The 27,901-nt window shown below is 33.0% G+C and overlaps 1 protein-coding gene across 1 annotated transcript; it reads right to left on the bottom strand.

Annotated features, from left to right (window-relative positions):
* Window positions 1–987: 987 nt before the first annotated feature.
* Window positions 988–27,353, bottom strand: LOC143206626 (fatty acid synthase). Its single transcript, XM_076419242.1, has 31 exons — window positions 27,242–27,353; window positions 25,193–25,366; window positions 24,930–25,134; window positions 24,089–24,861; window positions 23,827–24,040; window positions 23,008–23,199; window positions 22,005–22,336; window positions 21,669–21,948; window positions 21,407–21,520; window positions 19,645–19,673; window positions 19,338–19,598; window positions 16,953–17,159; window positions 16,745–16,895; window positions 16,435–16,689; window positions 13,902–14,131; window positions 13,685–13,854; window positions 13,301–13,628; window positions 11,723–12,018; window positions 11,534–11,664; window positions 10,763–10,925; window positions 10,540–10,705; window positions 9,878–10,105; window positions 8,777–9,014; window positions 6,408–6,563; window positions 6,092–6,343; window positions 5,884–6,037; window positions 5,625–5,829; window positions 5,376–5,567; window positions 3,186–3,451; window positions 2,268–2,528; window positions 988–2,212 (listed from the first exon to the last, which is right to left on the bottom strand). Exons 1-31 carry the CDS (start codon window positions 27,351–27,353, stop codon window positions 1,844–1,846), a joined length of 7,104 nt encoding a protein of 2,367 aa, XP_076275357.1. The 3' UTR covers window positions 988–1,843.
* Window positions 27,354–27,901: the final 548 nt, after the last annotated feature.

Genomic DNA, 27,901 nt, shown 5'->3' on the forward strand with positions numbered 1-27,901 from the left:
ATGCCGATGTAGTGCGAAAATGGATCGTTTATCATGGTATCCGCATGTTCCCAGATGGAACAAGGTTACAGCATAATTTTTTTAGATACAAACTGTCTCGGTTAAATAGCCCTATGTCACAACATATTGATTTAATTGATTTATACTTAGCCAAAATAGATTTCTTTAAATAAAAAAACAAGATAAAAAAGATAAAAAAAGTCTTCAAAAACCTGATGCAACTTAAAATAAACATGTTTTTAAAATGCAATACAATTGAAATGAAGTTATTGTCATTCCATTAAACTCATTTTGGGGTTTATAGTCTGGCCAATCCTCCATTTGTTAGTAACAAGGTGAAAAATAGGTTCACTTTATAGAAAAAGAGTATAACTTTACATTGTACACACACAATCCAAAAACTGTGCTGAGTCATAACACGACACATGCTTAATCCAGATTAATTTTTATTTTTTGCTTGACAATAAGAGTCGCAAATTTCTTGACAAATAAACGATGTGTCATTATTTTGCTTTCTGTACACCCGGCTACGCTTCTTAGAAGATATATGTTTTTTATTAATTACATCTTACATTCGACATGCTTAGTATTTGTTCTGTTGATTATTGTTCTGTTCTACTTGCATTTATATACAAGCAAGGTGTAGTTACGGGATTAATTCATCAGTATGTATTTCCCAAATTACAATAAAACTAATATACGTAAGCTACGCTAAGAATACACTTATACACTAAACAAGTTCGTGTAGTTTGATTCGCTTCAATTTTGTAACTTCCTGTGTGTTGTCCAGTAGCTGTATGTTGCCGTGATTTAGGAGCCTTATTTCATGTATTAATGCGAAATCTTGAATCACTTTTTGTATCTATTTGATTTCGAGGTCATCGTGCTCTTCCTTAGTGACGTAGTGATGAACATTGGTAATTAATCGAAGAGCTTTGGTTTACACCTCATAGGTTCCAGTTGGCTTTATAATTGACTGATAAACCAACCTCTTTGAATTTAGGTCTAGTTCTTCGAAAATATCTTCCGACTAACCAGTACAGTTGCTTGACCTTTGAGTCCAATCTTTTCTTTTCTGCTTTTTGTCTGACGTGATGTTTCTAGTTTAACCCACTATCGAGATATATTTCGAGGTATTCCAAGTCCTGTTTCTTTTCTTGTTGTGGTATCAGAAGTATAGAGCAGATGTAGGAGTGGTTTGAAGACAACGCCAGCCGATATAGGTTTAAGTATTGAGAATGCCCCTCATGTACATGTACAATACTCCAAATTTTTTTTGAAAAGATGTGATTCCAGCAGCAGACAGTCCCACGGTAACAATTTGCTCAATTTGAATATTAATCTCAAATGGCATATCTGATCAAAAGCTTTCGAGACGTCCAGAAGAAATATGCATTATTACAAACTAATTTTAATTATAATTTAGTCATAAAACTTAGAGAAACGCTAAGAGAACTGTTATTTACTTTTACAATTTTTACAAACCCAGCGTAGAAATGAAATTAAATCTTCTGTCTTCTGAAAAACTGTCTTCGCGGGACTTAATAAGTTCAAAGTTTACATTATCGTATTTCATTTTCCGTTTAAATTTAAGCCAACTAGTCACTATGCTGGAAGAGCATTTCAACAGGTTTTGGTCCTTATTTAACCAGATCTTCTTTTGAATATATTTATTATAGCCTCTATATTCATATGGTATTCTTTTTCACTAAAGTCTAATGGTTATTATCTAATAACTATTTTTATTATTATATAATTTAAGAGTAAGAAGGTTAACCAAAATAAAAACGAAGAAAATTTCCTTATAATATCTTTATTTGAATCTTTTTAAATCCGTGATTCGTTATTCCTTGTAACCATTATGTATGATCTCTCCCCAAAATATATTATTAATATCCTTAGCTAATTCAATATTATCTAGCACCGTCACGTGATTCCCATCAATTGATTTAACCTCAACCGGATATTCTGATATCTTGCTCAAACCGTAATCTGACTCTTTCAGTTCAACACTACTCAATGTTGATTTGAACAGAACGATCTTAGATTGTAGAGTAAAATGGGGTTCCCAATGGATCAAGGCTTTTATTCTTTTATACACGCTAATAGTGAAGGTTCTCATGTAGCCGAATGACTGTTTGGCTTCGCTAAAAGTAATTTGATCAGCGAGATCCATTCGCTCCTCAAATGTTTTCAGATTTTTTAATGATTGCTGAAAATGAATTAAATGTAAGTAATTTTGTCAATTGTACCTAAATGATACTCACCAAATTGTTCGCGACAACATCTAATGGTAGCCGTAAAGACATCAAGTGAGCTAAAAGGCTAACTTGAATTTTGTCGTCTGAATCAGCCTCCAAACTGTTGGCCCAGGTTTTCAGGTAATCGGGAGATGAATCTATACAGACTATGGTACCCTTGTAACCTTCGTTTTCTAAGTGTCTGGCTACTTCCAAGGCTACAGCACCTCCGAAAGAGTAGCATACAATATTAAAAGCTTCTGATTTCGACACTTTCTCTTGCACAATCTAAAATTAGAACAGTGTATTTAAACACCATATTTCTTTATTATTAAAACATGATAGAAATATATAAATGTAGAAATATAAAAAAAAAACCTTTTCAAAATTTACCAATTCTGAATCCCTTGTAACTGTTTGAATTTATATTACTTACAATAGATAGCTATTTATTTTGAATTTGACAATAAGTAACCATAATTAGAAGCATCACCAATATTAGCAAATTCTTCAAGTAACATAATATTAAGAAAATTTAAATTGTCTGTTCAATTGTATTAATATATTCAAAAAATTATTAGTAATTTCCTTAAATTTTGCTTAAAGTTTTTTACCACCAAATATTAAATAATTAACCATCAAGCTTCAACAATAACCATATTATTAAAATATTGTATTCCGTAGCAGCTTTTTGAATAAATAAAGACATTTTCGGTAGATTTCTAGTTTTAATGAAAAGTATGAATTCACCTTGTAAAGTTATTTCAAAACCCATAGTGTAAATGGGTACTATCAAGGAAAAAAACATCCAACTCCCCATGTGGACATAGATTTAAACATACGATTGAAACTAACGGATGATCATATATCGAAGTATCATGTAGAGTTCCATGGATAACAACCAACTGATATTGGAAAAATTATAATTTGAACAAATTCACTCACCTTAAAATACTTTTCGGCCATATCTTCGATTGTATCCATCTGATTAAAATCACAAAACTGTAAACCAACCAATTCACCTTCGAGGTTCTTGTAAAGAGGCTGTAGGACGCTGATTAAACCATCTACACCGCCGAAGAGGATAATATTTCCTGATTTCGAGCGATCAGAAACTTGACCTTGCAACGAGACCATTGGAATTTCTTCCGATTCCGATATGTGTCGAAGGATCATCTCCAAGCCACTTAAAGCACATTCCTCTTTAACGCCTTAAATAATAAAACATAAAATCAATAAAAAGCCAAAAAATATTATGATATGATTGTTATGATATGGTCTTCAGATGAAAAGTTCTAATAGGTGCTTGCATGTATTTTGATGATCACCGATATCTATTGATGAAAATGCGACTTATCAATGTAAGAAACTGAACAAATTAATTGAATTAAATTCGATGGTTTTGACATTTAGCTATATAAAATACTTACTTACTAACTTATTCTTTACATAGTCTTTCTATACAAGCGTTAATAATGAAATGCTCAAATTTACATTTTCCACATTCATTACTTTTGTTATTTGATCATTTGAAAAAATCTGTCGAAGCCCATCAAGCACCTTTAGAAATCTATGATAATGCTACTTGAGCCAGCCAAATGATATTTCGAATCGTTTCAATATTGTGGTTTCATTGTTTCCTAGGCAATATTCTATGGCGTATTGCAAATTATGATCTAACTTGTAATTTTAAGGAAATGAATTGTTATGACGTTATATTCGTAGAATTTAAGATAAAGATTATTTGTTTAAATGTAAAATAATAGTAACGAAGTTTCCTTTAAATAAAGAATCCTAAAATCATAGTTTTCTAGGATGCAAATGTTCAATTAAAATTAATTATATTCCAAATGATTCTGCTCTAGAACAGAAACGCCTTTAAATAATTAATGATAAACATCTACTTTTACGATTAAGTTTTGTTTTGTACGACGAACAAATATAGTATTTCTTGAAAGGAAATAAATTGAAGGGTTTGAAAACTGAAAATAATAACATGTATTTCTCCGCAGATGCTTTTGCAACAAAATAACCTGTATTAGGAACAACACATATGTAAGTAATATTGCAATATATATATATATATATATATATATATGTATATATATATATATATATATATATATATATATATATATATATATGTTCCTAAACTTTGAATTTATTAGCAAGTAAATGTACAAAACCAAATTTAAACAAAATATCATTTGGATATTGTCAGCAAGTGGTAATATTTTTTTAATGATTAATTGTGTTCAACATCCTGGAGAAAAACAGTGTGATAAGAAAAATGATAATTAGGGCTTGGTTATTCTGGTTGATGAAAAAATAAATAGTATTGCAAACTTGGACTGGAACTACTATTTAACGTGGGCTTCGAACCACAGCCTACCGACTGACGAGTGACTAACTTAGAAATCATCACAGAAAATATCCGGTCTTACCCAGCCTGGTTACTGGCATGACTGGGATCATTTTCCTTGCCGGATTTACACTCTTGCCTAAGACAATCACAAACATAAATTTACGAACATGCCCCAGCAGGATTCGAACCCGCGGCTATCGTCACAGTAGGAGGACCGTTCTGTTGCCTTTACCACTGCACCACCAAGCCACCAATTGGTAACATTTTGATTACGAAACAAAATTACATAATAAAATATCAATATAAATATAATTACTATATTATCAGTAAATTCTAGTATTGCATTTTAAGTATATTTATAAACAAATGATTTTTGCATAATAAATGATAATGTAAAATTAGAAAATAAGTTATTAGTTGTCACATAAGATATTATTTTTGATGTATTTTAAAAATTAATTTAAAAGATAGTATTGATTTTATTAAAATATGTTTTAATTCCCATCTGTAATAAATAAACCTGCATAGTGCGCCCTCAAGTGGTTTAGACGAATATAACCTGCCTACAATTTTATACAGGAGAGATCTCATTCTAAGTCTGTATACTTTATTAACAAATTGGGAATAAAATTGAGAATGACAGATTTTGAAAATATTGCCATAGATACTGCCATTACTGCAGCAATTACCATGGTATTCGGATATAACTTGATCAAAATCCGTTCTTAGAGAATTAGAGTCTACGCCTAGGAAGGAGTAATTATTTTTACCCGAATTTGATGAGTCGATCTCATCTTGAATTTCTTGTAATCTGGCAAATGTCATCGATTTTATATCCTGCGGGGTCAAAAAGACTTCGAATTCTCTCTCAAGAGTTTGTTTTATCTCTACGGCGGTCATCGAATCCATTCCGACTTCAGCCAAGGTAGCTTGGAATGAAATTGTCTTCAGGTCCTTAATTCCTGATGAAAATACATTGATATTAGGTTGAATTCTGCTAATTTTTAATGTTGTTGTACCTAAAATATTAGCCACCGCGCTGACGATGTTGTCTGCGGTGGTACCCGATCGTTTTTCCGCCACAACAACACTGGAAACAACTGCAGATTCAGTTTGTTTGAGGAAGAGGTCCATTACTTCCAGACAATTAGAGATTCTCTGCTGTAATGTGCCTCCAATTTCCATTTCGATTGATTCTTCCTGCATATCAGCTACCAACCCCACCTAGGAACATTAATTTAATAGTGTTTCTGAATTTATGCTAACTATTCACGTTACTTCTCCCACCGCGCCCCACTGTATTGCCAAACCTGGAAGACCTTCCATTCTTCGTTTCTCGCAGATTTTCTCCATTATCGAATTTGCCATGCCATAATTAGTTTGACCTGCATTACCGCGACCACAGGACACTGATGAAAATAAAACAAAATATCTGGAACAAAAAGTACTAATTTACAGCTTTTTCTAATTTTATCATTTCACATACCTGAGTCTTGGACAATATTCTCTTGACAACTTATCCAAATGCCTTGCGGCGACTGCTTTAGGACCAAAACTGATTTTAAACATTTCTTCAGTTTGACTGCCCAGAAGTGAATCCTGCAGTACAACCGCCAAATTAAAGATAGCATCCACGGGTCCCAGCTCGTTGGCTTTTTTGATCAAGCTCAAACAACCCGCTTCAGTGGTGATATCATCCGTACAAATTTGGATAATACAACCATATGTTTCCCATATTCTAACAAAATATCATACATTGGAATTTGAAATGATATAATACCGAAAACAATTAAAAAACTTACGATATTCTATAGGCTTGGTATCCAGTTTTAATACCAGATCTTGACGTCAGTATTAATCGTTTACAACCTCTCAATATTAACCAGTCGGCGAGCTCAAGACCAAACCCACCAAGTCCCCCACAGATTATATAACTTTTGGTGAGGTCGCAATAGTATCTGTTAGTACAAAATTATGTTAATTTTAATTTTTAAAAACTATTATTAATTTGAATATATATATAGATACCGCTACAAAAATTAAATCAACATGTTTTTTAGTTAGCCCTAATCCTCAAAAGACGCGTGTTTAAATTTGACAGCTGTCGAATTATTAGTTTGTGAATTATAGCATTTTGAGTGAAGCAACTTTTGTTATTGTGAAAAAAATGGATAAAAAGGAATTTTGCGTATTGATAAACTATTGCTTTTTGAATGGAAAAAATACAGTTGAAGCAAAAACTTGGCTTGATGCCGAGTTTTCGGTTACTGTGCCAGGAAAATCAACCATCAAGGATTGGTATGCTAAGTCTAGACGTGGTGAAATGAGCACCGAATACGGTGACCGCAGTGGATGCCCAAAAGAGGTTGTTACCGACGAAAACATTTTAAAAAATCCACATAATGATTTTGAATCATCGTAAATTGAAACTGAATGAAATAGCAAACACTTTAAAGAGATTAACTGAATGTATACATCATATCATTCACGAATATTTGTGTATGAGAAAGCTCTCTGCAAAGTGAGTGCCGCGCGAGCTCACTTTCGACCAAAAGCAACGAAGAGTTGATGATTAGAAGCAGTGTTTGAAGATAATCAAGTGTATTAAACATGAGTCTTTGCGTCAATATGTGACAATGTATGAAATATGGCTCCATTATCCGAGTTGACTGCACACGATGAACGCAGCAGTCGGCTAACAAGATTAAGGCGTCTGTATTGCGGGATGCGCATAGAATAATTTTTACTGACTACCTTGAAAAAGGAAGGACCATTCAGAGCGACTATTACATAGCGTTATGGGACCGTTCTAAGGACGCAATCGGCGAAAAACCGCCGCATTTAAAGAAAAAGAAAGTGCTGCTTCACCTAGACAATGCACCGTGTCCGAAGTCAATGAAAACGATGGCAGAAAAACATGAATTGGGCTTCGAATTGCTTCCTCATCCACTGTCATCTCGAGATCTGGCCCCTAGCGACTATATCCTGTCTTCAGATCTCAAAAGAATGCTCGCTGGGAAGAAATTTTCGTCGAATGAAGAGGTGATCGCCGAAACTGAGGCCTACTTTGAAACAAATGACAAATTATACTACAAAAATTGTATCGAAAAATTGGAGGGTCGCTATAATCAGTGTATCACCCTTGAAAGGAATTATGTTGAATAAAAAAACTAGTTTTGCCAAAAAAATGTGTTTTACTATGGTAGGCCCGGGACTTTTCAATTGACCTGTTATATAAGGGGGTTTGCATATAGTCATCATATGATGTCCTTGCATAAAATCACTCAGTTTTAATAACTCATAGTAATACGTGGTTAAAAGATTTTACAAATCACTAATTAAGCTGAAGTATTATAATTAGCATAATTAAGCCATATGTAAAGACTGCGCCGTAGTTTAAACTTATATGGAGTGCACCAGTAGAACTGCATTTATTAAACACTAATTAAGAAATTCTACTTTCTGATCTGAACTTTAAAAACTATATTAAGGAGAAATTACTAAATAGTGAATAAATAGTTGAAATATATGTGCCATGTGATTTTTAAATTATCAAAAATTTCTGTTATATGTTCAATTTATTCCTTAAAAAAAGCAATCGAACAACTTATTAAGAAATAAAGGCAGTTTGACGTTGAACTTGCTCAAAATATCGCTGACTAGTTAATGGCATTAAATGTGGGGATTCTTCAGCTTAGAAAAATAATCTATAATTTGTTTATATATGAACACAGAATTCATATATAAATATTACAACTCAGAAGGCCATCGAAAGCATTCACATGAAATTATAGCTAAACTTTACTAACAAAATCCAAGTATCGGTCTCGGTTATTTGAATCGTGTTTATAGTTGCAGTGATTAAGATAACAGAACGAGCCTCCTACTTCTCAAATGGATTCATGGGTTCGAATCCCGCCAAGACATGCATATACGTTATTTTTAAATTTTAATAGCCTAAAGAAACTATTTAAATTATGTTCCCAGTCTTCCAGAAACTAGCCTGGGTATAAACTCGTGTATTCTGGGAAGGTCTCTAAGATATTCACTGATATGTCGATAAGCTCAAAGCCGAGGACCGTGGTTCGGACTCTACGTTAAACCCACTCATTTTTTTTAAGGGACATAATCTTATGCATATCAAAATGTGACATACATGATTTCAATTTACCTGGGTATACAACTATATAGACTGATTGGTTCTACATCTTCTTTTCGAATTTCAATCAGTACTTTTCCGGTGTGTTTGCCAGTACCCATGTATCGAAAAGCTTCTTCTGCTTGATCCATTTGAAAGACAGTGAAGTTTAGTGGCTTTATCCAATTCGCCTTTAGATATTGTCCTAACAATTTTTGTATTTCGTATCGAAAGGAGGGTTGTTTCTTTATAAACATGTCCAACATAATACCTGTAAATAAATTGATTTATTGTTAAATGGTTGCATGTATTTTGATCAAGTATAAATTTAAACAACAATATAAATTCAAATGTAATTTACAGACGCTATTCATCGTAAGCCATGAAGGCTAGTGAGTTTTAGAAACATATGGTGATGCTTCTCCATCATATATCTATTTTTTGTTTTGACAAAGAACGGCTTGGAGGACCAAACATTTTCAAGGATAACGAATTGCAAGATTTATTAGATGAAAACCCAGTTCAATAGAGATTGAAAAGACTCCCGAATAGCTTAGCGGCTGATGAATCAACTGTTTCCAGACATTTACATAGGATGAGAAATGTCCAAAATAAAAAATGTTTGATATACGAATTGACTGAAAATTACATTTAGAAGGGTTTTAATAAAACAAGATCCTTGTATTCCATATAAAAAAGAAGAATTTTCGTTATCTTATTTTAACTAATTATGATCTACTATTACCATCGACAAGGCAAAAGGTCATAATTTAGCCTAGGAGAGTCATCCATGTAGCAACAACGCATAGTGTAACTACTAAAATCGAATGAAGTTGTTACTGCAAATGCTTACAGACGTTAACCGACCAAGTGAATGACATGTTGTATACCAAGTTCTGCCAAACTTAGCCTTTTCTTCCATTTGCTGATATATGGTTTTCAAATGCTAAGTGTAAAAATGGATCAAGCCAACATCGTTCTTTGACATGATATCCCCATGTTGCATTAAAGATGAGAAAAAGTTATTAAAAATGACCGAAAATAATTGATAATATATATTTCTCAGTAAATACCTTTTCAAGATGAAGAAATGATAATCATATTTTCTGAGTTAACTTTTGTTAAACTGTTTACCATAAAAACTGCTTCCGTTCTTTAAAAGCCTCAATCTCAGTTGATTGTTGTTTCCCATATCAAATTTTCCAATTTCCAAAAACGTGCCGCCTTTCGCAAGACATCTCACTGATGCCAAAAGCTTTTCCTCCGCAAGAGAATTGAGTACCACATCAACTCCATGTCCATTTGTTGCTTTCATGACGCCTTTCTCGAAACTGGTATCTCTTGAGTTGAAAATGTGGGCATCTGGAAATATACTTTGTTTTTATGATGATATTTATATTTTCAATATCTTGAACAATGTCTCGCTGTTTTCTTCTCTAAAGATTAACCTTGTTGATAATGTTGTCTGCTTGTACTTCAATTAAGAGTCAAAAAAAAACAAACTACTATTATTTTAGCCAGATATACCAAAGAAACTTTATATCATCAAAAACTGCATCATATTTGATTTAACATATCTCTAATAAATGTACTTGGAAGCGCTTGAATGTTGAATCTTACTCGCCCTATTTACCAACTATTATCTTTCCTGCTGATAAATTTGACTCATGATAATATTTTTAATAAATAGGACTCAAATTCTGTTTAATATATAAAGAAAAGTACCAGTTAGCTATAGCACTAAACTGCGAGACCTTATTCAGTACCTATTATAACATAATAATCATGTATAAGACCTGTTAAAGCTGGATATAGTTGTTTTAAAAATTCTCGTTTCTCAGCTGTACCCACAGTTGCATACACAATACAACCATTTCTTAGAGCGATATTTATTGCTGCCTGACCAACACCGCCGGTACCTGAATGTATCAATACCGTATGACCAGGTCGAATTCTAGCTTGCTAAAATAAAATTATGGATTTTTTAGACAGTTAGATAACATAGATAGTTATATTTACCATAACTAGAGCGTACATGGCGGTGGAATATACGACTGGAACAGTTGCAGCTTCAAGTAAAGACCAGTTCTCCGGTACTTCCCAGAAGAGAAACTTGTCGGCTTTGGCGTAAGAACCACAAGCACCATGGGTGACCATTCCCATTACCCTTTTACCACTGAAACTACAGAAAATACAGTAGCTTAGTGTGTTCGATAAAATACCTATATGAATTACAGTTCGTTTGTCTTATTAAAACTTAAAAGCAGCTTTACCGATATGGATCATTTAATTTTGAAATTTGTGAAACTACAGGGAAGGTTTATATGGTGATAAAATATGCAATAATTGAGAGAGAAACAGTTAAAACAACAATTTTGTTTTCCGAGGTGTCACTGACACAGTCATAGTTTCACTACCACAAGGAATTGACATTGTTCTTGGTTGCCAAATATTTGGACAATTTCATGCCAACTTCTGGTAATTTTATATCACAAAGAAGTTAACAAAATCTTAAAGAATTTCAGACACAAGGATAAGTGCCAAAAGCACTGTTACCACTACGCGATGCAGATCATCAGTTCTTACAAATACATCAACAGTGAATAAAATATTGTCCAAGAACAACAAATATTTTTTCATCAGAACGACTTAGTCAAAATATTCAAAATATGATTTAATGGGATGCCATCTGACAGCCATAATATCGTCATCAAATCTGACAACGCACCTGTAAGTCTATGAGTGGCTCTTGTTATTGATGGTGTAATATTCGTTCAAGCATAAACTTACTCGTTCAAATAACCACTGTACTCAAATCCTTGTACACATTCTTGTTCTCTCCTATCTCTTGTGATGGTGTCCACATTGATTTTACCTGTGGCAGTCATGACATCTCTAAAGTTCAGAGCTGCGTAGTAAACCTTCAAAAACAAAATCGCATTCTTGAAATCAATATACTTACGAATATTTATATATTACCTTCACTAGCGTCTCATCAGGACTCATCAGAAACGATGATGTATTTGATGGTCGTATTGAACCTTCTAACCATTTCAGGGAACTTAAATCGCCTCTGGATAAAGAATTCAAAAAACAGTGTTCGGCTTCAGTTCGATTATGATCGTCCAAGAGCAAATGTCTATAAGTGCCCCAATGGCCATTTTTATAGACGTTTATTGATAGTTTCTTCTTCAATTGGTCTTGGTAGAATGGTGACGATATATCGAAATTCGGTGCTGAGTCCTCAATAAATACCAACTTGACTTTCTGGCCGCCTAATTAAAATGTTATAGAATTAAATAATGCCGTTACGCTTTAACAAATACCATAGTTATCAAAAAACATTAAATGATTTACTCTTTTCGAAGCAATAAACGCAGAATGCAGATCTCGATGGTGAAATAGTGACCGCGATTCGCTATCCAACTATAGGCATTTTTAATGACATCCTATAAATATCTGAGGCTGAGTTTCTTCAATTTCATGAAGAATATTCTTTTTAAGATGTTGAGTCTTTTGGAGCTTATTTACATAAACTTTTAATTTTAACAAACCCCATAAGAAAAAGTCTGGCGCTTTTACATCCGGAGATCTGGCTGACCATGCTAAATCACCACTTCACGAAATTAGTCTTTATCGAAAATTGTCATTCAATAATTGAATTGTTGAACGAGCTGTGTGTGCTGTAGCCCCATCTTGCTCAAACAAAATGTCCTATAATCCTGTTCCATTTCAGGCACAAGAAAATTTTGAATCATGTCTTGGTACCGTTTAGCAGTAGCAGTAACTGCAACACCTTAGGCATTTTAGGTGTTTAGGATATAGGGACCAATAATGATTTCAGTATGAATACCACACCATACAATTTTTAGTTAAAATATTATAGAATTAAATAACGTCGTTACGCTTTAACAAATACAGTTATCAAAAAACAATAAAATGATTTGAGCCACTGAGGACCTCTCCTAGAAGATGTCTCTTGAATTTAGTGAATAACCGTAGCTGAACCGTTAAGTACAGTGATAAATCAGAAAAATAGAACGATTTCCGAATAATTTGCGTTGAATTTTTAATTAAAAAAAACTTATGTATCAGCGCAGAGAAGTAGTGGGCGAAAACCAAAGTTTATCGACAGGTAATATAAAATTACCACAACAAAAGTGACACAGTACAGCAGATATTCCACAAAGCTAACATACACGAAAGGGCTGCAATTACACTTGCACATGAACACTTGACTATAATAATGTAATAATGTAGTATGGTCCAATGAGTCGTCGTTTACATTGTTTCCTACAAACGACCTCCTTTTTGTATGGAGAACCTCAAAAGAAGTCTATGATACAGACAGTCTGCTTGCTGAAGTCGAGCTTGACTATCACTAGCATATTCCTACTAAATATTAACGTATTGCAAGAATATATTGCGCGAATACAAACAGACAAGAAGGTTCAGACATGATTTTTTGAAGCATCAGAATATTATCAAAAATTTCTCCTAGCAAACACACTCGCTGTTCAAATTATTTTATCTATCCCCAGTATAGTAAAAGATTACCCGGTTCTCTGCGAATGCAGTTAATGAATCCCATAACACCATTGGTCTGCTCCTCTTCTGCATAGACTAGAATATTCTCATCTTTTTCCATTGCAGTTTTGAGCTTAGACAACCACTCAAACGACTCATCTGCCGAACTGACTTTAACAGTCACAGGCGATTTGTACTGCAGCATTTTCTTGACCAACACCATTTTCTCTTTTTCTATGGTAAATACACTAACGATGGAAATGTTTGGATTTTGGTAGGAATTCAAATCGAACTCCAATGATTCTCTGCTTAATATAAATCCAGAATCTTGAATAGATCCCAGAGCTATAGTCAATATCTGTAAATGTAGGTATATATTTTAATAAGAGTAATTTTGTATTTCTGTAAATTTACATTGGGTCGTTCCAATAACTTGGATGCTATAACCAAATGACAGTCGACTTCAGTGAGAAGTTTCTTGTCTTCCACTGTGACATTCGTCACTTCTAAGTCGGTTTTACTCAGAACTGTGATGGCGGGTTGGATGAGAGGTTGGTCCGCCAAGACATCGTAAATAGTATCACCTACAAATTGAATGTAAACGACATAGAATTTATGTTTTAATAATTACCTAGAACGATCGGTTCGTCAGGTGTTGCTTCGTCGATCAGTTCCACAGCTTTAACATGTATAACATGTGTGTTCTCCAGAAGAATCTGCATATGAACTCGTAGAGCTTGTTCAAGATTCATCATGGCGGTGTTCGGTACGAAGACGTACTTTTCCAACACTGGAGTAGCCAAATATTTCCTTCGAGGTATTGAACTTGCAATCATGCCACGAATTTCAATGCCACCGGATCTAAAAGAGATTATACAAACTTGTCATGAATCTTAAATCAAAATATAAGTAGTAATACTTTAAATAGTAAATCGTGGAAATTAATGAGTTAAATATGATAATGATGTTAGATTTAATGGCTGATTCTCAATAAGTTTTTTAGCACAAAATATTGAAACTATTATTGGGGATCCAGGAACTTTAAAACTTATAAGGGCTTTGCTCTTGCATCTTTATAAGGCTTAAATAACCAAAGAGTAAAGCAATTTCCTTAAATGAAAAAGAAGATCTTTCGGTTTTAGTCTAACAAGGATTTTTACATTTTTAATAACTATTATTTGTTATCAAAATTATTCAATTTTGGATTATTTAAGAGTAAAAGCAAATACAACGTGCGGCAAAATCTCTCTACCATCTTGATTGCTTATAACTTTGCCCAAAAAAAGACGAGTAAGTCTGGTTTTCATAAAAATTTATTTGGACTTCATTTTTTGTCGTTATGATTAAAAAATTATATCGGCTAAATGGTGACCGCGATTCGCTATGCAACTTTCGGCAATTTTTAAGGCATTTTTCATGACATTCTACAGCATCTGAGGCTGAATTTCTTCAATTGCGTGATTAATATTGTCTTTAAGATGTTGAATCGTTTGGGGCTTATTCACATAAACTTTTGATTTTAAAAAATCCCATAAGAAAAAGTCGGGTGCTGTTAAATCCAGAGATCTGACTAGCCATGCTAAATCGCCACTTTGCGAAATTAGTCTTCATGGGAAAACATCATTCAATAATTGAATTGATGAACGAGCTGTGTGTGGTGTGACGCCATCTTGCTGAAACTACATGTCCTCTGGTCCTTGCTCTTACATTTCGGGTTCAACAGTTCAGCAGTAACAATAATAGTAACATCTTGGTCATTTTCAAAGAAATATGGCCCAATAATATTTCCAGCATGAATACCACACCATAAACTTGTTTTTAGTGGATGCAATGATGTTTCATGAATTAATTGGGGATTCTATGTTCCCCAAAACCGACTGTTCTGTTTATTAACGTGGCCACTGAGAAAAATATGGGCTTCACCGCTCATTATCAATTTAAACGAAAAATCTTCAATTTTACCAGACAGCCCTAGGATTGCATTACTGATCGTTAATTCGTTGATCATGATTTCTCGGTAGCAATTTTTGGACTAATAGAATTTTGTGCGGGAACATTTTCAAGTCAGTTTTCAAAATTGGCCTTAAACTCCGTGCAGAAATGTGTAACTGGAAACTACGTCTACGAATTGATGCTTCTGGAGACTCTTCAACACTATCGCGCATCAGAGCGACATTTTCAGCGTTATGAGACGTTCGTTACCTTCCAGAACTAGGCCTGTCTGCTGTGATACCATACTGTCGAAAATTCGCCAGATAGTAATAAGTATTTATTATGTTTATATTATATATATAGATGTAAAAAATCACTTTAGTACATAATCTCCTGTATAAAATACTATTTTAATTAATTAGTATTATTCTAAAACTTATTCTATAGTCTATATATGTCCAATAATCAGATCGGACGCTGTTAGACGTTATAGTCTACGCACGTGACTTCGGATATTTAGCTAATTATCGAGTTCATTATGTAATTCACTGAAACTCTGTCAAAGTATTGCACACTAACACGTTGAATTAGCCCCGTTATTGGTTTTAGAGGAATATTATTTGAGATACAGTACGAAGCATCGACAATGGCACGCTTTGGAGACGCTTTGTGATGGAGATATTAGACTTGCTAGCTGATCCCCATAGTTGGAGTCCATATGACCAAATAGGCTTGAGTATAGGTTTATACAACCATATCTTATCATCTAATGATAAAATGGATTTACACTCGATAAGCCAATACTTTTAGTAGAGTTTAAATCCAAGTTTTGTCCGTTTGGCCAGTCGAAAAAAAATTTAATTTAATTAACAATTTATCGAACCTCACTTAATTAGTGTGCATAGATTGAAAAACTTATATGATTGCAGATATCTTTTATTGTATCTATGACAACGCATTACTTGATATACTAATTTATTCTCCTTTTAATATAATTATCTATGTATTCTTCTAGGAGAATGGTTCATTAGAATCAACATAACAATAAACCTTTAACCTTTAAAAAACAACATTAACAGCCTTTACAACATTCATCCCATTAGCACATTTTCTCAAACCAAACCGAGTCCCCTCGTAAGCAATTCAATTTTAAGTAATACCATTTCCAGTGAATGTACAAAATAGATAGATAAATTGATACTAGTAAAGACAGTTCAAAATTTACGACTTACTGAATGATACCGGCATGTCTATATGAATAAACTGGAATATTTGGATTTTCTCCCAGTTTCGAACAAATGTCTAAATGTTTTTTGGCATCTATCGCCAATCTATGAATCGTAGTGGGAACATAGAGCATTCGGGTGTCTTCCTGTAATATTTTCACTTGCAACATATTATCCATAAATGCCACCCAGTCGTCTTCCCATTTTATTGACGCCAACTCACAGCTCACATCACAGGTTTGAATAGCTTTAAATTTTCCCCTAAATTTTAAAGTAGAATATAAGACTGTCAGCTATCAAATTAAATGGGACGTACTTGTAATTATATCCTCTAAGCCTCAGCTCTTTATAAACATCTTTAGTTGTCATCTTAGGCTTGTTATCTTCGACAGGAATGGGCAGTGACACTGGGTCAGTTTCGTTATCTTTTACATATCGGACAGTTCCAGTAACAACAGTTTGTCCACCTAAACATGTCATATACAGAAAAATAAAAACAGAGAATCTGTTTTATTCAAACTTACTCTCAGTCACCTCAAACCTTCCCGACGTACTCTGAATGGTCACGCCAAGATCAATTTCCATATCAGGATTAGAAGGCATAGAGCAGGCTCTAACGAATCTACAGTTCTCGAAAATAACTCTCATGTCTACGGGAATTAAGCGATGGATATCCGACAAACTCTTCCAAACCAAATACAGATACCCAGTTGCGGGAAATAGGTTTCTTCCTGAAAAATACAAAATAGTAAGAAAAGCAGCATTGAATAAGATGCCAATTGACAACTTATATAATAGAATAATGAATCGTTCAGAGATGATCGAAATGTAAGGTTGGGGAAACAGAAATTTCTGATTTTTCCTAATATTTTTATTTAAAGTCATATATCTCCAGTATTACGTGTTCAATAAAACCACCTTATAAAATATTCTAGTTTTTATGTAGAATTTCTGGTGATGACCATTTGTGTGAATGCTAATGTCAGCATTAGTTGGCTGTTTTTCCTTCTAGAAATTTCGTTGTTAAAAATGAAACTAAATGTTGGTCATAAAACATTTACTTTTGATGCTTCAAATGAAATCAAAAGGAACCGATTTTCAAACGAATGATTACATACAACGAAAAGTACATACGGTGATAAGGTGCCAAAAATATCGTAGCTAAAGACCAGAAAAATTTTACAAACTACTACTGAAATCCTCGAATACAAAAAAAATTTCCAGCGCAATTTTTTATTATCTTCCATCATGATATCGCTAAACTAAACAAATATATAACCCAGACTGTGTCCCATCAGGTTACTATTTTTTCAGGTCTAAAACAAAATCTAAAACAAACTTCGTTCAGTATTTCCCCCAGAAGACTCAGTTTAAGTTCTGAACTGGTGGAATTATGACTTTAGCAGAAAAATGTTGTTATAGCATTACTCAAAGAAATGGTCCAGTAAACTAATCCTCTATAAATTTGATCCCAACATCTTAAAATCAAATTTCACTGGACTGTTTCCTTTGGTGATATTATACAATTACTGGTTTAAAAGAAATGGTTATTAATTAGGTAATTAATTAATAATAATTGTTTAATATTTGACATGTAGGTTAATAAAATGATCTTGACACGCATGAATGAAAAGCCAAAATTATTTTTCCCAGTCCAACATAACATCTCGATAATGACTAGTGTTAAGTTTCCAATATCTGCATCGTAAGACATTTTAACCTTATCATAATGTGAAGAGACTTAATATGTAGCACTACTACAATTTCGAATCCTTGTTTCTAAATAAAAATCAGTCATAAAGAGACCTAGAATAAGCTGAAACATAATACAGCCTTACAACAACATTAAAATAATCTTGAGTTTTTTCAATAGTAATGGAACCAACATAAGAGAACGTCTCTTACACTAAATTTTTAAATCTAGTTTCATTTGTATTTCTTTATTGGAACGCTTAACATATCCAATTAAATGCAAAATCATTTGAAGATATTATAAATAAATGCTGAAATAGCATCAAACTAATGACAGAAAAGAACACTACAGATGAAATATTAAACACAAAAAACCACATCTCTAGAACCTCGAAATAATGGGATTAATTGGAAAAACCATATAACAAATATATCGCAAATGAAGCCGATATATCACACTAAAGTCTCTCACACCAAATTTTTAAATCTAATTTGATTTTTATTTCTTTTTTAAAATGCTTAAGATATCCATTTAAATGCAATATTATTTGAAGCTGATTATATTCTGAGTCTATAATAAAGAAATGTTGAAATAGCATCAAACTAATGACCGAAAAGAACACCACAGATGAAATATTAAACACAAAAAACCTCATCTCTAGAACCTCGAAATAATGGGATTAATTGGAGAAACCATATAACAAATGTATCGCAAATGAAGCCGATATATCACAAAAGTTTAATTGAAGGTGCTGAAGGATTGACAGGGAAAAACCCTATCCATATACTATACCGATTAAGAAATATTAGAGCTTTGGAAAACAGTAGTTGGTAGATTCCCAACCCAATTAACATAATTTAGAATGTATGGCCATCAAAGGAGAACTAAAGTTGATGTGAACTAACAAAATCTACTAGAATTTGAATTGAAGCTAGCTTGTTCAGCACCAAAAGCAAATTACAGAGTTCAGTTTCTCAGCCGACTCAGACTATTGGAATTAGGAGTCACCAAAACTTGGAAAACCGTTCCATAAATTATGATTTAGAAACTTAAAATAAATAAACGTAAATAATTATTTGGTTTCTGTTAGAACATATATTCTACCTTCTTCTTCCTTCTGTGTCATTTTGTATTGCCGCATCTTTACGTAAAATAAAATAGTTTTTTGAGTAAAATAAATGACTTTGTTGCTGTATTTGATCACTTATATACATACCGTCAATAATATGTCCGACGACTGATGAAAATTCAGGTATTTTCAAACAAATTTTAAACGATCTCTGTTCGAATTCCATATCGTTCTTGTTATAAAGACTAACAAACCAGTTGTTATTATGATTCCATTTCAGATAAGGTGATATCATCGGTGTGCCTCTACTGACTGGGTATTGAACAGCTGGATATATATTATGAAGCTGTGGATTGAAACCCAACTCGTAAAGCCTATAAAATAAAATATGGAAAAGAGCATTAGTTTCTAGTTTTTATTCTGAGATAATGTCATCAGTAAAATAAATTGTTACTTTTTTCCATGTTGCGAAAGTCTTTACTTCTTCACGGGAGATGATTTTTGTTGATTTATAAAGCGTTAACTCTCATTTGTTTAAACTAGTAAATTTATATTTAACCAAAAGTTGTACTTCCGTAAAATTAGATCCTAAATTGTTGGAAATTAGTTTACTGGACTATTTCTTGAAAAAAAATTTATAAACAAATATTTAGTTAAATAAATAAATCTTTCTGGGTGTTTCATCCTATTGGAGCTAGAACTTCCCTCTAGCTAGAGATGAATGTCATACAATGTTAGAAATAAAAACACACTTCTGCAAGAAAATAGCTCTTAGAATATTTTCAACTCATTTTTATTCATATTTTTCTATATTTTGGTATGCTGAAAATGGAAACAATATGGAATAAAACTCCTAGACGACTGAATTTAGGAGAATTTTTCGCCAAGAATTATAACATATATTCATAAAAAAAAGAACCCTTAAAGCAGTTCTGCTTCACCCCGGCGATTTTTATGCTTCATCCCTTCTAGTGCATTCCGTATTCATCTCAACACAACTTACTATAACTTGGAACTCTTGCGTTTTTTGCAAAATAAGATATGAAGATCGTGCTTGACAAATTTTCTAGTTGTTCTTCTCAAATAACGTCTTCAGTAGTCGCGATCTTAAAATGTTGAGCATACTGCTCGAACAATAACCTGAGTTTACCAAATTTCTTTGCTTTTTGTATCTATGGGATAGAACAGACTGGACGAAAAATAATTCACCACATCGCAATTTCCATATCCTCCAAAATATATTAGTACCTCCACATAAAGTTCTTTTACAACCACTGCACATAAAGTTGGGATTTATGAAGTAATATGTAAAAAAAATCCCAAAGAAAAAGTTTGTTTCAAAAACATAGTTTTAAAGATTCCTTTAGAAAACTAAAGCTGACATTAGATCCACAACTCATAATATCATCATAATAGGTCCTCAAAAAGAAGAAAGTTATATATACATATTTGCCAATTATAAAGGCCTTAACAATAAACAAATCGTCAAAAAATGGTAAAAGTGTTTCAAGCTTTGGGAGATGTTAGTGAAGTACAAGGTGAAATATATCGTCACGATATTATGATGTCTATATAATTTCAATAATAATTATATTATACTATTTTCGGACCGTTTAGAAGGACCTTCCAGGTTTTCCAACAAGCAGATATCTAACAAAAGGAGTCTTTTTGGGGAAGCATAAAAGATTTTGGTGTATGCTACTGAAGATATATTATAACAATATAATTTTCTACTCTATTCTCTTTCGTTATGATGTAATAACTCATTTATTATACCTACTCAAGTTATCGTAAAACATGTCAAAGTCATTTTTGGATTCAGCACACTCAAAAACATAAATGTTACGTCACAAAACCTAAACATCTCCTAGAATGTTTTGCAGATCTATATAATCGTTTATTCTCCATCATTAACAATGAATTTTGCTCTAGTGCTGGGTGTGGGGCTATGAAATAAGAGCAAGGCGCTACAATAGTACCTAATCGGTTTCTTGCAGATTATTCTTGCTTCAAATTCCTCAATTATACTTTTTAATTAACAATTGAACCAAAGATGTTCTTTATTGTCAGTTAGAATTTCATGAAATAGAACATCATGAATCATCCACAAGCAATTAACTCTGTATATGTAGTAAATGTTCAAAATGTATTAATAGTTCGATCAATAAATTTTTATTACGGAATAATATTTATTCTATATATATCACATGTTCTACATATTTGGTAAATAAAGCAATTTTTCCATTTCCACAACTTCTAAGCGCTTTTGTAGCATCAATCTCTCTATAATAATTTGCCAGTCCTTCCCCTCTACTGAATCTTCAACCACTCTTCAAATAATGTTACTTTGAATAAATATCCAATATATTTTCATAAAAAATATTATAACACCAATACACTAGCTTTCTATCGATTGTAAATCATTGTTCTGATCTAAAATCCCCAATTTTATAAAGATATTTGTGTAAAATAATTTACCTTCCAACGGAAAGCAGAAATGACTCCAATCCTGCTAGCGTGTTGAGAATTGGCATATTCTTCCTGTATTTATGTAACACCATTCCTACATCACCATTACCAATTTCAAAGATGGCTAGTTCTTTCTTTAGAAGTTTGGAAACGTAGTCAACTACTGTAAAGGATCCTAACAATTTCACAAGTGTGGATGGACTAACTTCATTACAATTATCATCAGTAATCACAACCTCACTGAGTTTTCGAGCTTCAGGAAGGATTTTTCTCAATCTGGTTTCTATTTCTGAAATGATACATTGATTAAAAAATAAATTCCTTCTGTTATTATTAAAAAATTACCACTTTTATTATCGTCGTCTATCAGATCAATTAACTCTCCATGTCCATTTTTCGTGTTGTTATTTGCTATTGATCCGATAATAAATACTATTTCAACAACCTCCTTCAAACTCAAAGCTCCATCATAATAACAACATATCATATATCCTAATGAGAATCCTTTGTTAACACCAAACGACTTGGTTGATTTGATTTGCAAGTCTCGTAAAATATCAACAATTCCTAGCTGGAGGGTCATATCAGCCAAAACTAGCTCTAACACAGTTTTGGCAGTAGTACTAGTTAGGATATTCATAATACTGATGCCTTTGGTCGATAAAATGTCATGAACTCTACAAATAATAAGAGTTTTCACGTTCTTATTTAGAAACATTTACAGTTTTTTATCTCAACTGGTTGAACGAAATGAAACCATAGTTGCGAACGGAAAGCGGAACGTACCATTGCCGGTTCCACAAGAATATAATTTCTATTGAGATTGTTTCGTAGTGTCTTGCTGGATTTGATCTAATCATTTTGGAATGCAATTGAAGCCCGAGATATGCAACTAATCAGCTTCAGTAAGGAAATGTTTACGGGGTAATCTTATCACTTTTTGAGGATTAATAATAAGCTCCAAAATTTGTCAATTGACTGTTAGGTTTACCTGCTTTTGGAGTCTGAGACGTAAATGTTTGGCTGATCAAGTGTACAGAAAGAATTTAACTGTTTCAACTTAAGTGATATGAATGTCAATGAGATGACCCACCAGCTAGGAATTATTAATCTTGAATCTCCAGATAGATTAAATCAACTAGTCGAAAAAAATTGAATGAAAATTGACTTGGAAATACTGGTCTTTGAACCAGGAATGTATTAGTTTTATAAGATGTGTTCCTTCATAACAAAAAGTAGTTGAACTTATAAAAAAATTGTTATTTAAAAATAAGTAACACGAAATATCAATTTAAAAAAGCAAATAACATAAAAACAAGGTTAATTAAACAATATTAATAAGGTATACCTCTCTACTGTTTTAGAAAATTGCGGAATCTCCAAGAATTCTTTAGCTTTCAATCTGCTTTTTTCATCAATACAACCAAAGCATAGAAATAGATCAGGGATCCTTGAGTTGAAATAAGCGGCAGATCTGAATATTTCCTTATCTTTTTGTGCTAGAATGAATCCTCGATATGGTTGATTTTCAATAGTTTTCCTAAAACGAAATAATTTAATTAAACATATTGAATATCTTATCAGTCTTCGACAAGAAATAAACTGATATAAATTTTTTGGGAGAAAATTTAAAGCTTATTTTGATTACTATTTTATTAGGTGCTTTAGGTAAATTAGATTGATTTAAGGGATTTATCTATCAGTTTTCTCTTTTGAATATATTCCATTATTGAGATATTCTTTGTATACAAATGTTATCTATGGAATGTTCAAAATTGTATTTTCAGTATTCATTAAATTTATTGTTTGATTTGATGAAATCTGGTGCCGAAGTCCACCAAACACAATCATAAAGATATTATGATATTTCTTTGTCATATCCCAATTTCCAATTTCACAGACGAAGCCAATTTTTACTCAACGATGCAATACAGTGTGAATAAGTAAAATAGCAAAATAAGTAAAATAACCAATAGCCAAATCATCACCAACAACAATATTGAATATAATTTTACATTAATATATAAAATATTATAGTAAACAAGAAATCACTTAATAAAGTGATTTTCTACATGTCATATATATAATAGATATACGGGGTTGATTATTGAGAAATTAAGAATAATAAATTTTAAATAATACTTATCTGAATCATTTATGAAATTACCTGAAAATATCTTGTAATAATCTTATGTATTCTACATCGACTTTATTCTCAATGATGCTGTCTAGAAGAGAAGTAGTGCTGTCGAGTGTTCTTCCACTGACACATACTAATCTGGGTAGGTCATCCTTTGGTCGTTGTTTGATACTTTTCTGCGTAGGGTTATGTTTTAATAAAACGTGACAATTACCACCTCCAAATCCAAAACTGTTAATACCTGCAATATATTAATTATGTAAAACAATCTCACTAAATATTAATATACCTATTAATCCTCGGTTGTCTTCGAAAGGCTGTTTCTCGGTAACCACCTTAATTCGACCGTTCTCCAATGATTTTATTCCTTCTCTTGGTACGGTATAATGTAAATTTGGAGGAATATATCCGGTTTCCATGGCAATAATTGCTTTCGTCGCCGAGCATAGTCCTGCTGAAGGTTCCGTATGCCCTATGTTTGATTTCACGGACCCTATCAATAGCGGAGTCTTTCTACCCTTCAGGAATATTTCCTCGATTGCTTGCAATTCCTCGGGATCGCCCACCTTCGTTCCAGTCCCGTGAGCTTCGAGGAAACTGAGTTCGTTGGGTTCAACCACACTGCATTCCTCGTAGAACTCTTTGAGAAGTTTAATTTGCATCTCCCCTGATGGATAAGTGATGCCGGAGTCTTTGTAACCGTCGCAGTTCGTCTTGGCATGAAGAAGAGTGGCATAAATCCGTTTAGCTTCGCTGGATTTTTGTAGAATGACCACGCTCACGGTTTCAGATCGGGCATAACCGTTTCCGGAATTATCAAAAGCCTTGCAGGACCCATCAATGCTGAGTACTCCCAAGCGGGCAAACTGTAGCGATACCATTGGGCTTAAACAAAGATTGACGCCTCCAACGATGGCTCTGTCACATTCTCCAGATCGTATGGCTCTGTAGGCGTGCTCCAAGGAATACAAAGAGCTACTACAGGCAGTATCGCAAGTTATTGAGGGTCCTTTCAGTTTCAAAAAATAACTGACTCTATTTGGTATCATATTTCGGTCACATCTACAACGTATCAATAATTTTGTTATTACCAAAGAAACTTAATCTTAGTGATCAATATTAAGGCCTACCCAGTAATAGCATAAGTATCACAAGTAAGTTTATCATAAAACCAGCTCTTCATTGATTCACTGAAGCAAACACCGATGAAGACGCCAGTGTTAGTGCCTTCTAAATCAGCCGGATGAATACCGGCATCCAAAACAGCTTCCATGGCCACTTCCAATATCAATCTACACATCGGGTCCATTTGATGACTCTGGCGGAAGTGAACTCCTGGAAATCATCGATATAAAGCAAAGCCTGCTGATTGAATATTGATATTATAATTTACCGAAATAAGCGGCATCAAATTTCTCGACGTCATACAGTTTACCGGTTCTGTGTGGTATCTCTGGATGACCGGGTTCCCAACGACGGTTATCCTCGGACACCATGTCGATCTTGTTGAAGAGATTGTCGCGAAAATGATAGACATTTCTGGAATCAGGATATTGACCCGCTAAGCCTAAAAAGTGGGGTAATGAATGTCTATAAAAATCTTAGAGCAAGTAGGAATATTTAAATGTCATATATTTTAGTAATGTGCACAGAGAAAATAGAGATTTAACTTTATAGGCAATTTGGGAGAAATGTTTTACGACGCCCAATATCTAAATGTTACTATTTTGAACTTAATACTTTTTTGAAGGCATTTGGGCATTATTCATTTCGTTTCTATGGTACACTTGTTGTTTATTTGTTTCGTATGTTTATTATTGGAGTGTGTTTAGTTTTTCATGCAGTTTAGTATTTAAATTATTAGTATTTAATCCATTAATATAATATTCGTCGGTTGTAGAGTATAAGTATAATGAATATTCGATCTAGGAAGATGGATGTACAAATAGTAAACAAATACAGCTTTGTTCTCCTTTGAGAAAATATCAGGCTGTCTCTATATTAATAATCTCAAACTGACTAGATTATATATGAAAAAATATATGATGGTTACTGCTAAGCTGTCATTCTGCAATGCAACATTTTAATTATCATTCATATTCTCTATTTAATCATTCTATCTGCAAACAAAGAATGAGGAGCGCGTTAGTACAATAGTATTTTAAGCACTTTAACTTCTTTGCATTTTTTTTAAACTTTAGTACTTTAGTACACAATGTTACTAAAGCAACACTAACAAGCCAACTGAAAAGTTCCCGGCCTGACACATGGAGTTACTAGAATTATATACATATATTTTTTAATTAGCCCAAACCCTCAAAAGATGCGTGTATAAATTTGACAACTGTTGGATCATTATTTTGTGAATTATAGCATTTTGTGTGAAGCAACATTTGTTATTGCGAAAAATATGGATAAAAAGAAATTTCGCGTGTTGATAAAATATTGCTTTTTGAAGGGAAAAGTACAGTTGAAGCGAAAACTTGGCTTGATGTCGAGTTTTCGGACACTGTCCAAGGAAAACTAGCCATCAAGAATTGGTATTCCAAGTTTAGACGTGGTGAAATGAGCACCGAAAACGGTGAACGCAGTGGGCGCCCAAAAGTGGTTGTTACCGACCAAAACAATTAAAAAATTCACAAAATGATTTTGAATGACCGTAAATTGAAATTGAATGAAATAGCTGACACTCTAAAGGTATCAACTGAACGTGTACATTATATCATTCACGAATATTTGGGTCTGAGAAAGCTCTCTACAAAGTGATCAAAAACAACGACGAGATGATAATTCGGAGCAGTGTTTCAAGATGATCAAGCGTAATAACATGGCTCCATCACTTCACTCCAAAGTTCAATTAACAGTCATCCTAGTGGACTGCACACGATAAACCCGCTCCAAATCTTAGGAAAACGTAATGGTCGGTTGGCAAGGATATGGCGTCTGTATTTTGGAATGCACATGGAATAATTTTCATTGACTACCTTGGAAAAGGAAGAACCATCAACAGCGACTATTACATAGCGTTATTGGACCGTTTGAAGGACGAAATCGCTGAAAACGGCCGCATTTGAAGAAAAAGAAAGTGCTACTTCACCAAGAAAACGCACCGTGTCAAAAATCCACGAATTGGGCGTGAAGGGGTGATCGCCGAAACTGAGGCCTATTTTTTGTAAACATATACAGAATATTATGTTAAATTAAGTTGCAATAACATGATAAATGTAAATAATAATTGTTGATCCATTTGTCTTGCAGTGATTCTTTAACCAATACCAAATCGTTTTTCTTTATATATTTAAAAATATTACACTTAAATTTCTAATCGTCTCCATAAATTTACTCTGAACTAACTGTTCAAAACGATGATACTAGAAAAATTTGGGTCTCAAGATAATAATACATGATATTACGGTTTGAACAATACTTATGAGTTACTCACCAGATATGACGATTTCTTCACCAGGTTCTGGATTAGCTAAAATTTTACCGAGTTTTATATCATCGGCGACTTCTTCTTGAGCCGATTTAATGCCATTTTGACACGGAGCCATCGATAAAATTATTCTGATTGCCTTCTATAGCTATTTAAACACAATATAAACAATTGGTAGCAATTTACTCCACAAAACGTATAAGAAATTATCCGAAATTACTCGAGGCTTTTATACGTTTTTTGTTGGTTTAAATACAATGCTAAATGCTAAATGCACTTTTTGAAAATTACAATATTTATAAATTCCTTCTGTGGATAATAAAAAAAATATGTCAGTTTTTAGTAATGATAATCTCTGATCAATTTTCTCCTATATCAATTACCATAATTCTAGTCTGAGCCGTTTTGAGGACTCAGACTATCGACATTTCAAACAATTTCAATAATTATAAATCACTTGTTAATCGTTTACCAACTGATTAAATAAAGTAATAATAAGGTAAGATTGTCTATTGTATAATATTATCTATAAAAAATAACCATTATTGGCCGAAAGTAATGTGTTAGTGAATCAGAATGTTGTTTAAACAACTCATTATATTAGAATATAGCAGCAAAGGTATTTTTAATGTGAATAGACCATCTTTTCAAACATTACATCCTAAG

This window comes from Rhynchophorus ferrugineus, unplaced genomic scaffold, assembly GCF_030347505.1.
Source record: "Rhynchophorus ferrugineus isolate W39M unplaced genomic scaffold, kcgeb_rfMv2 rfM1, whole genome shotgun sequence".
Classification (NCBI taxonomy): Eukaryota; Metazoa; Arthropoda; class Insecta; order Coleoptera; family Curculionidae; genus Rhynchophorus; species Rhynchophorus ferrugineus.